Genomic DNA, 12,079 nt, shown 5'->3' on the forward strand with positions numbered 1-12,079 from the left:
TGACTCCATGGACTGTGGCCTGCCAGGCTCCTGTCCATGGCACTTCCCAGGCAAGAATACTGAAGTGGGCTGTTTTCTTTTCTTCCCCCAGAGGACCTTCCCAACCCAGGGACTGAACTCATGTCTCCTGCATCTCTTGCATTGGCAGGTGGGTTCTTTACCACTGAGCCACCTGGGAAGTCCCACCAGAGTTTCATCAGTTCAGTTCAGTCACTCAGTTGTGTCCAACTCTTTGCGACCCTTTGGAATGCAGCACGCCAGGCGTCCCTGTCCATCACCAACTCCTAGAGCTTGCTCAAACTCATGTCCATCGAGTCAGTGATGCCATCCAACCATCTTGTCCTCTGTTATTCCTTTCTCCTCCGACCTTCTATCTTTCTCAGCATCAGGATGCTTTCCAATGAGTCAGTTCTTCACATCAGGTGGTCAAAGTATTGGAGCATCAGCTTCAGCATCAGTCCTTCCAGTGAATATTCAGGATTGATTTCCTTTAGGATTGAAACCCTTTGGGATGTGACTGTGCACAAAACCATGCACAGTTTTGTGCATGGTTCTGTGTGTATATTTCATAATAAAAATGTTGATTTTTAAAAATAAAATATGCATTATGAAGTATGAAGCTAATCACACTCATACATTTCAAGCATAACATTTGCTCCCAGGATTCAGATTTCTGCGCTAAAAGCAAGGGACTTGGACAGTCCCTTGCTCTCCAAGGGACTCTCAAGAGTCTTCTCCAACACCACAATTCAAAAGCATCAATTCTTTGGTGCTCAGGTTTCTTTATGGTCCAACTCTCACATCCATACATGACTACTGGAAAAACCGTTACTTTATCAGCAAAGTAATGTCTCTGCTTTTTAATATGCTGTCTAGGTTGGTCATAGCTTTTCTTACAAGAAACAAGTGTCTTTTAATTTCATGGCTGTAGTCACCGTCTGAAGTGATTCTGGAGCCCAAGAAAATAAAGTGGAGTTATATACAGTGCTGCTAAAAGAAGGTCATATCAGATCATCATGCACGTCTGTTACATCTGAGGAGAAATCTTGATGAGTTGATCTTTACCTGTGGGAGAAAATAAACCCTTGGGAAAACTTATTCCTCATCTGTTTATGCTTTTCTTCATTTGCTTGTTGAGTATACTTTGTGAGAAGCAGTGTGGTAGGTACTGAGGATAAAAGATAAAAGATGTGGTGTCTGTTCTCAAAGTCCAGGAGGGTAACTTACCTCTCTGACTGCAGTGACAATCTAAGCCAGGGGTGGACAAACTTTTTCTGTAAAGGACTAGATAGTAAATATTCTAGACTTTGTGAGTCATAAGGTCACTGTGACACTACTCAATTCTGCCTTTGTAACACCAAAGCAGCCATAGGTGATTTATAAACAAATGTGGGTCTCTGTTCCAACAAAACTTTACTTATGGATACTGAAATGTGAATTTCATGTAATGTTCATGTATCCTATGACATTATTTTTCTTTTGACTTTTTCAAACAATTTACAAATGTAGCAACCATTCTACACTTGTGGAATGTACAAAACCAGGCAGCAGCATGGATTTGACCCTTGAGCCATGAATTTCCCACCCCTGACCTAGGAGATGGTCACTGATGGTTTAGACCTGTGATTCCCAGGTTCAGCTAGTATTGAACCAAAGCAGAGGTCCAGTCAGGATTCTAGGAGTAATCCTTGTGTTTCTTCTCTCCTGCCTCTATCAGCCTCTTGTCCCCAAAGCACAATTCCACAGGTCTTTGTACAAAACAGAAATCTCTTTGTATTTATGATACTACCAGGGACATCTGAGAACTTGTTTCCCTGTGAGAAAATGAAAATAACTCTAGTGACTATTTGGTCTCTGAAACAGTTTAATTTACTGTTTGTTTTTTTTTTCCTTTTTTCCTTTTTCCCATCTCCATACTAGAAATTAACATAAAAATTCCTTCTGGCTAAATTCCCAATGCATTCTCACAGTGAGCATTTTCTGAAGTGAAAATTAGTAGCTTCCTTGCAGTTTTCATCAGGGATGTGAAATTGTGCAGCTTGCAAGGGTGGTGAACTCAAACCCCATTTATGAATTATTACATGCTGCTCAGGGTAACTCACTGTCTGCTGAGTGCCAGATAGTCTTTCCTACAGAACCCTGAGTATCTAAATAGTGGATCTTAATTTTCTTTCTCATTCCACCAGTGAGAGAATACCACTTTCTATTTGCACAAATGAATTAATATGTAACAACTAGTACTTACATAATATTATTTTATTCACACCATCCTTAGGGGTTGGTAGCACTTGGGAAAATGATGAAGACTCTCTGTAGTCCCTTCTCTCTCCCTCCCAGTTTTTATCCAGGTGAAATCTACTTACAGTGAACTTTAAGGACATCATCCAAGGGAAACCACAATCAATAGGAGTAAACTTATGGGGGAAGGGTGGGTTCAAGTGTCATTTATGGCTGTGCAGTGATGAGGTATCTATCTATAAGGTTTCCTCGTTTAAACATAAAATGCCACTTTTACAGATCACATATTTCTTCTTTGACAACCTTGACCTCTCTCTAGCTGCTCTAACCATCTGCTCCCCAAAGCAGCTTGGAGTCCTCTGTCTCAGGACCTAAGCTATTGAGCTAGAATGCTATTTTGTCTCTACAGAGATGACTCTTGGCCTTTCAGGTAAGAAAACTCTGATAGTATAGAAAATTTGACTTCTGCAGCAATGCACAGGAGTTATGGGGAAAGGAATCTGTAATTGTTAAAAATACAGGTTTTGGAATCAGAGTTGTATTTGAATCCTGGTTTTTCCAGTTAGAAGCTATTATACACTTCAGGCAAAATAAATAACTTCTCTGTGTCTTATGAAATGGAGGAAAAAAGCCAACTTTAGAGAACAGAGGTGAGGATTAAGTGAGATAATGAACAGTTAGTAAGTGCTCAATAAAAGACCAAGGAGAGCATTTAGTAAGTACTCAGTAAAAATGCTACCACTTTGAAGAGATTTTTCTTTTTTCCTTCATTTATACTCCAAACAATTGTTAAACTGCTGTTTGCCTCTGAGACTACTGAAAAATAAAATAGATATACACCATGAAATAGAGAAACTCTGGTTCAAGTAGGAAAGGCAGCCATAGATCAGTAAGTAAGTGTGAAACAGATATGTCCAGGCAGAGTGGGACCCCAGAGGCAGGAGTCATCAACTCACCTGGAGATGTCAAAGAAGGCAAGATCTGAGGTAAGAGTTGAAGGATGAATAGAAGTTTGTCAAGTTGTCAGAGTAGAAGCATGTTCCCAAGAGAGGGAAAGTGAAAATTTGATCTTGCTAGAGTTTAGGGTAGCAGAGGTGGAGAAAGTTGAGGTTGGAGAAAGTTGGAGATAATGAGGTTGACAAAGGATGCTGGGGATATATGATAAAGGGACTTGAATGTCACGTGAAGGAGACTGGACTCTGACGTTCTTGATGGGCCTTTAGGACGTGTGGGAAAGCAGAATGCCATTAATGAGGTGATGCTCTTCACATTGATAAGTGTGACTGAGCTAGAACTGAGATCCATGCAGAACTCTGTCACCTTGAATGTGTCCAACCCTGGCTTATACAAAGCAAACCTGAGGCCAGAGCTCAAATTACCCAGCATAGAACCTGACAACAAAAACAGGACTAGGAATAGCTCATCTGAATCCCGGGCTTTCAACTTCCTCCACACCAAGGCCCACTTGAATAAACCCAGGCTTCTTTGTCTAAGCCTTGCATTTTCCCTAGGCTAGATTCAAATACAAGTTCCAGGTGCCAGCATGCTTCCCAGAATCTTTCCCACCTTCTGAATGTCAGAACCCTCAGCCCTGTCTGCCAGAAGTGGTGACCTCAGTCAGGAGCAAGGTTGGGGGTTTTCCAAGGAGGAAATCCAGGAACAGCAATCTCTGGCAATTGCAGAAACAAAATCAAAAGCCAGAGCTGCTTTCTTTGCCTGGAACTTGCAATCTAGGGTCTGCTTTACAATTGGAAACCAAGGTATCAACACAGTAGCTGCTCCCTGCTCTTAATTAACGAAACCTCCCTTCCCAGGGCCTAGCAGAAAGCACACCCGCCCGAGCAGGGCGTGTGTGTGTATTTTCGTGTCGCAGGTGCCTAGGGAACCTGCCCGCATAGTGGGTGTGTGTGTTCAGATCGCAGGTGCCTAGGGAACAAGAGCCCCAGAGCTACAGCGCAGGGGCCTGGGCGTCCTCTCACATCTGGGCCCAGGAAAAGCGCTGGAAGCTGGGCTTCACTTCCAGCTTCCCTGGGCTCGGCTCCAGCAGCGCCTGGGCTTCTCTAAATCCGCCCGGCTTGCCTTCCTTCCCGCCTTAGCAACCTGAGGCCGTGGATACCGCGGGCGGGTGAGGGCCTGGAAGGCTGCGTGCCGCCCGGGCGCCCAGGGGCGGCGGCCCAGCCCCAGTGCCCCGCGCACTGGCGACCGCAGTGCGGAACCACCCGGCAAGGGCGACTGTCGCGGCCCCGGCGTGCACGGGTCCCCGAACCCACCCTCGGTGCCCGCCGTGGGTCCGAAAGGGATCCTGCAAAAATGAGCCATTCTCACCCCGCTGGGTAAGTGACAACCGGAGCTCTTCCACGCCGCGGCAGGTGGCGGCTGCAGCCCGCGGCCCCTCCGTCCCTTCCTCCTGCTGCTGAGGGAAGGGGCGAGCGGGGAGTGGGGGCTGGGGAGAGGAGGAAAAGAAGACGGATTCTGGGTCGCAGCGAGGATGGCAGACATCCCAGGCTTCGTATCTCTCCCCTCCCCTTCCCTCCCTCACTTCTTTCCATGACGTTTGCCCCCTTTAAAATGTTCACTCAGGAAGGATTAAAAAATGGATGTGAAAAATGCATGCATTAAGCGGGGACGTTAGCTGAGACCGAGAGGATCCTGCGTGGTGGAACATACGTGTTTAAATACAAAAGCAAAGGTCAAAACATGCGCATTCGTTTGGAGAATCAAGGCTTAGAGATAAATTCTCACTGTGGCATCTTGCATACAAACGAGTTGTGTGTTGATTTAACACGCATTGAGGGGGGTTTCCTGGGAGGGGACCCCATATTTCAGGATTTTTATCTGCCCCATCTCAAAAGGATCATAGGGGTTTCTAAAAAAATATTGTGACGAGGGGAGGTGGTGTGATGCAGGAAGGCAAGAAGGAAGAAGTTGGGTGCCTATGTGTTTACACATGATCTCCTGTTGTGTTGGGCAGGGTGACTCCTCGGAAGACATATTTTGGCAATTATTCAGTCTGTTTTAGAAAGTTAATACAGTCATTACTGGCTGTTGAAAGGGAAAAAATAAAACCAACCCCCAACGGATCTTGGTCCTTTTATTGGAAGAGAGAGTATCCAGTTTCCTTCTGAATTAAACAATGTAATGCAGATTAGATGTTTTTTTTTATTATGATACATCTAGTAAGCAGATAATATCCTAGTTGATCTTGCAACTAATTTGAAGATGCTTTCCTTTTTAATTGAATTTATTGCACATTTTCAAGAGCAGCAAATTAGCAGAGGACAACATATTTAAGATCATTTGGAGTTTGTGATGTCTGAAATACCACATTAGTCGCTGGGTTCGGGATTTATAGTCAAACTTAAAGATTTTGCTTTTTAATGAATTCTCTGAACGCAAGACATAAATGAAATTGAAAAAACGAAAGGCCTATAAGGTGACCTGTTGGAAGTCAGTTTCAGTTTTTGGAAAGTGATGAAACTATGTCTAAATAACCTTCCTATTTTATCTTAAATTGAATTTAGTTTAGATACTTGAGGGGATCCTCTGGTTGCTCAGATGGTAAAGAATCTGCCTGCAATGTGGGACACGGGGGCTCGATCCCTGAGTCTGGAAGATCCCTGGAGGAGGGCATGGCAACCCATTTTAGTATCCTTGACTGAAGAATCCAATGGACAGAGGAACCTGGCATGCTGCAGTCCATGGGGTCGAAAAGAGTCAGACACGACTGAGTGACTAACACTTAGGTACCTGAAGGTTTGATGCTGAGCTCCCGTGCAGTTTTAGTTGCTGCGGGCCAGTGGGATGTAAATAGCACTATTTTTCTGCAGCTGCTTTTTTGCAGTGTCCACATTCAGGAAAATGAATGTGTCAGTCATGGTTGTCTTCCTATGTTTTTCAAGTTTTTGGCTAAGTCAGAATCTGATTAGACCATTTAATCATCTATTTTCAAATGTGGAAAAACCTGTAGCTGCTGACTAAATTGTGCATGATTAAGATTTCAGAAACTGAAGTGAAATTTTTCTGAAGCTCGATTAGTTCCAAGCACATGGGAAAAATAGGAAAATGTGTGATCTAGTGAAAGAGTGTGCTTCATGGTACTCTGCAAGAAAGATAGCAAGATGCAATAATAATCATGCACTGAAATTGTAGACACTGTGTCTCCTTCATCGTTGTGCCCCCTCTGCTTACTCCTGTATAAAGTAGTGCTCAACAGATGTTTGCAGAATGAATGATATCATCTGACAGTGCATCCAGTCTAGAGGTGGATGGATTCACAAAAGAAAAACCATATAAGGGTTAAATATTTATTAAGTGCTTGCCATGTGCCAGACTGTAGTCTACTGTTTTACAGGAAGTACCTCATTAATCTTCCCAGTCACTTCAGGAGGCAGATTCTAGTCATTCTTCTTTTCACACATAAGAAAACTGAGGACTGGGAAGTTTTCAGAGATTTCACAGGTAGGAGGGGTCAGGGCTCTAATAAAAAGCCAAGGAGTCCAGCTGCAGAGCCTGTGTGACTAACCTTTACATTATCTGCCTCTCATGGTCAACAGCTGAGATGTGAGGGAGCCCTAAATACATGAAAATTCTCCATCAGATCAGACCAACCTCTGCCAGATGATAGTGGTACATAGCTATCAGTATTTTGATATAGAATTAGAAAATAATTTTGTGATAGTGTCTATATGTATATATGTTTTGTTTTTACTTCAAAAATAAATGAAAACAATAAACATAACAACTCCAAATGCCTTACAAGTCACCCAAGAATAAAATTATTCAAATTGCTAAAGTTTTCCCTCAACATAAGTAGTCATTATTTTTCTTGTCTATGCTACCATTTAGAAATAATAAAAGTTCCAGTAGCAAATAAAAGGTTTCATTAAAGCTGAGAAAGTTTTCCATCATTACTGAAGCAATTTGTATTTATTACATTTTAAGATTTAAAGTGGTAATAAAGTGCAGTTGTACAGCAAAACAGAAATTTTAAATTCCTAAAATTCCACCAGTCAATAAGATGCTTTCTCTTGGTGCTTGCTTTGAGTTCCACTGCTTCCTTAATTACAGCAGGAAACACTTGACGTAAAAATCGCAAAGGGCCTGGTGCTGACTTTGTTCCAATAGAGTTTGGAGTAAATAAAAATGGTCTTAAAAACTTCTGCCAAAAATTATAATAGAGACTTTGTTTCTGAGCTGCATTGTAATTTGGGGGAAGTCAACTATAACGTACTGTTTCTGGCACTGCCATCTCTAATGAAATTGTTTTAGAGTGGAAAATTTCAATTGATAGTCCCTCTAGTTTGTTCAATTTCATCCTGAGTTGCTATTTGTTTGTGTGGGTGTTTGTGGGTTGTGCTCTAGTCCTGGAGGTGGAATGGGGATTTTATACCCCTCAGTCATGCATGAGGATAAAATGATGTGGCTCTTCTGACTTCTTCAAAGGATCATCACTGAATCCATGTGCAGTTGGCTCCCTGTGTGAAAGATAAGCTTGGCTCTGAGGAGAGATAGTCACACTCATCTGTAAATTTGCTTTGAGGAACTGGAAGAATGGGAAGCATTATAGTTTATGAGAAAAGAAAAAATGCAGAAGATGTATGTTTGGAAAGATTATTCCAAGGTTTTAAAACTCTTCTTTTTTGGTTTAGACTTATTAATTTATACTTTTTAATGTGAAGACATGTTTCTATAGTAACAGAAGATGCTGAACTGTGATTTAGAAAGAAGGATCATATTCTTAGTACTCTCTAATCACTCAGTTCTATTTCATCAAAGGCAGAGTACAAAGTGCTGTAGGTAAAATTATCAATTTTTAGATAGTGTGTAGTGTATATGTATATCCAAAAGTGACAAAGATTATAAACCCACCATGTCATTTACATATGGAATATCCATTGCATTTTGTCTCTGCCTTCTTTTTATCAATCCAGCATGGTATTTCTTGTTCTATTTTTAAAAAATGATATATAATTAACATACAACCTTATATTAGTTGCAGGTATATAAAATAATGATTTGATATTTTGCAAAATGATCACCATAGATACCAAATGATCTCATTTATATGTGGAATCTAAAACAACAACAACAATAACATGAACTCATAATACAGAGAATAGACTGGTGGTGGCCAGGGGTCGGGGGGTGGGGGAGCAGTAGGAAAGTGGGTGAAGGTGGTCAAAAGGTACAAACCTCCAATTAAATGAGTAAATAAGTCATGTGGATGTGATGTACGTCATGGTGACAATAGTTAACAATACTGTATTTTAAATTTGAAAGTGGCTAAGGAGTAGATCTTAAAAGTTATCACACACACGTGCGTAATTTGTAACTATGTATAGTGTTGACTGTTAATGAAACTTATTACAGTATATTTGCCTTACTAGCAAGCAGTGTAGTACTTTGCAGTAGCATTCTAGTCTCTGTTGCTCGCCACTCCTAACACCAAAATTATCTGTGGCACAGAATTTCAGACTTGAAGTAATTAAATGTTTGATTTCAAAGTGGGTAGTTTCTATTTACCCTCATATTAAATATTAACATGACTTCATGTATTAAATTGTTTCTGGTTGAAGGAGGTGAATTGAACATGCTCATTTGTCTTGGCTTCCTCTCTGATCATTTTGTTACAGAGTTTGTTCTCTTATTTTTTATAGAAGAGATGTCATCTCTTATCCCTTCACTTAACAAACCTGTTCACATAACTAGATGGGAATGGAAAGGGATTTGTTATTTGTTTTATGTCTGCGTGCGTGTGTGCTAAGCTGTTTCAGTCGTGTCTGACTCTTAGCAAGCCTGTGAACTATAGCCTACCAGGCTCCTCTGTCTGTGGGGATTCTCCAGCAAGAATACTGGAGTCGGTTGCCATGCCCTCCTCCAGGGAATCTTCCTGACCCAGGGATCAAACCCCGTGTCTCTTTTGTCTCCTGCATTGGCAGGCAGGTTCTTTACCACTATCACCACCTGGGAAGCCCTATTTGTTATACAACATCACTCAGTTCTTTGAAGTTTTCAGAGATATATGACAAACATCACATAGTGATCTATTACCCCTTTTTTTCGATGATCTGTCAAATTACAGCTCAATTAAGTCCTCCTTCAGTTGTTCTGGAAGCAAACCTTAGAAACTACTTGCAATCATATTTGTTGCCCAGTCAAAGCCATTTATTATATCAACACCTACATAATACTTCAAATTGTCCCTTTGTCTCACAAATGTTTTTCTAAGTTCAGTACACCCTAAGAAGACACCATATGGTGAGACGTATGCATTCCTTTTGTGAAAGTGGAATGTTGATTACAAAACGGAAAGGCAAGAGGTGACTCAACATGGCTTGGAGTGCATTTTTTAGGCAGACCAGTATTAGGAGTGTATACAGAGGAAACCTAAGAGTCTAGAGATGGATTCCTTTCAAACAATCCTTGCCTGGGTTCCCCTAGGAAAGTCTCTGGGTATCCCATGGGAGTACCTATCCCAGTTTACAAACTTCTGGTTTAGCACACAGGGTGCTGTCAAATGCAGGCTGCTATGTAGCAATCCACAATTCTCTCTCTCGGCCCCTATTGAAGATTGGCATCTCTAATCTGTTAGAAGTAGAGACTTCCCCCAATTTATTTTGATTATTAATAACTATGGAAGGTTTTATGGGGAGAAAAGAAAATATAACATTTTCTTTCTTTTTTTTTTTTTGAAGATATAACATTTTCAATGTTCAATTGACTCATTGTGCAATTCTAAAATCAACCTCAAATAATCCTAATCTGAGATGTTTATGTATTTTTGAGACTTTTGGTTTCCAGAGATATCACTTTTAATGAAAACTTCCGATTCTAGAATTTAGTACTGAAATAATCCTTAAACTTCAGTTGCTGATTTTGGTACAAACCAAAAGAAGTAGTATGCACATTGAATCTTTGGACCTTTCCCTCCATGGCTTACTCAGTTCCCCACACAAATAGTTGAAAATCGTATATTCTTTGTAATGATTCCATAAATGTCCTTCAATTTAAGATAAACTGTCCAATTAGGTGGGGGTAAAATTTGTGAAAAATAGAAAAAATTTAGGTTTCTGCATTCATGCTGGTTTGCAAGTGTCTTTTGTCACTTTTCTCTAAACTTGAAATCCCAAATGATACATTATGAATATGATTTATATTTTTAAAGAGGATGAGGAAAGAGGAGCATCAGTTGAGGCATTCAGAGCAAAACCTTTGACACTACAGAAAAGGACATACATTTATGCTTTCAATTAAAATAAGATAAATATAAATGTGGACTTCTGAGGTGGTGCTAGTGGTAGAGAGCCTGCCTGCCAATGCAGGAGATATAAGATGCAGGTCTGATCCCTGGGCGGGGGAGATCTCCCGGAGGAGGGCATGGAAACCCACTCCAGTATTCTCACAGTTTCCCTTGCTTGCTCGCTCCCTGAGCTGGGGGTGAGCTTGTTCCTTACATGGGTTGAGAACAGAGGTTTATCCAGGGGTTGGGTGGAGGGGTGGCTCAATTTGCCCGCCCCTTGGGTACTGTTGTGTGCAGGGGGCATGTGCAGTACCCTACCGTCGCTCTGGGCTCTTCAAAGCAGCGGTTGGGTTTTTGGTCTCTTTGTATCTTTTGTCCAGAATTTGACCCAGCTGCAGCATGCATATAGTTATTTTTCATCCTGTACAGTTTCTTTGTAATTCGTTGCTGGAGGAGAGATGTGTTCAGTGCAAGCACTGCAGCATTGCAACAAGGGATCCCCAATCCCAGCCTTTCTCACCGATTGCATTGAACAGGACTTGGTTAGTACCCTCAAAAGTAGATTATTTGAGTGTTGGACACTGCATTTTGACTTTTCCCTTAGTTCCTTGTTTTGCCGTAGCTCCTACGGTTCAAGCATATAAAGAATTACTGAATAGTGTGGTATACAGAAAACCATTATTATACTTTACGAATTAAAATTTCAATGATAAATTTTACTACATAGTTCACTTATATCTCGTGCTGGCTAAAAATTCAACCCAAATGTGTGTGTGTGTGTGTGTGTGTGTGTGTGTGTATGTATATGTGTGTGTGTGTCTGTGTATGTGTGTGTGTATGTATGTGTGTGTTAGTTGCTCAGCTGTGTCCAACTCTTTGTGATCCTATGGATGATAGCCCACCAGGCTACTCTGTCCATGGGATTCTCCAGGCAAGAATGCCAGAGTGGGTAGCCATTCTCTTCTCCAGGGGATCTTCCCGACCCAGGGATTGAACCCAGATCTCCTGCATTGCAGGCAGATTCTTCATCATCTGGGCCATCAGGGAAGCCCCAACCCAAATGTAATACTGCATTATACCTTTGTTTCCAGCCCAGCAGAAGCCATTTGGTTCTTTCACTAGTCAGAGGCACTAAATCACTCTTTTTGTAGGACTCCCAGTTAGGGAACCCATCCTTCATTGACAAGACCATTGCTATGCCTTGTTGTATCAGAAAATATATTTGAATTAAATTTACCCACCTGGGAGCTTGCCTTTCTGGATTAATGTCTTTCCAGAGAAAAGAGAAAAAGATGTGAAAGTTCAGTAGCCACAGCTTGAAAAATCATGCTTTAGAGAGATTCTGGTTGGTATTAGGATGAAAGGTTTTTTGAGAATTGTTGTCAAATTGTTGTTTTTATAGTGAGTCACAGGAAATGTACTTAAAAAGTGAAGAACATTTCAAGTGTAGGTGTATGGATTTGGATTTTTAAATAATTTCTCATTGTCTGGTGGGACCCCTCTCACTATTCCTCTTCTTTTCTCCTGCCCCTTTTGTCTATGGGCAGATTACCATGGGGTGCAGTTTCTCCTTGTGCCCCATGCTCTGGGAACTGTCTTTGG

At 41.3% G+C, this 12,079-nt stretch overlaps 1 protein-coding gene across 1 annotated transcript in view; it reads left to right on the forward strand.

The window, feature by feature from the left end:
* Positions 1-4,456: 4,456 nt before the first annotated feature.
* Positions 4,457-12,079, forward strand: part of ERICH3 (glutamate rich 3) — a 117,300-nt gene continuing 109,677 nt past the window's right edge. The window contains exon 1 of the mRNA XM_061121608.1: positions 4,457-4,571. Coding sequence (XP_060977591.1) covers positions 4,549-4,571 — 23 coding nt within the window. The 5' untranslated portion in view covers positions 4,457-4,548. The remainder of the gene's footprint in view (positions 4,572-12,079) is intronic.

The sequence above is a fragment of the Dama dama genome, chromosome 20, assembly GCF_033118175.1.
Source record: "Dama dama isolate Ldn47 chromosome 20, ASM3311817v1, whole genome shotgun sequence".
NCBI classification, from domain to species: Eukaryota; Metazoa; Chordata; class Mammalia; order Artiodactyla; family Cervidae; genus Dama; species Dama dama.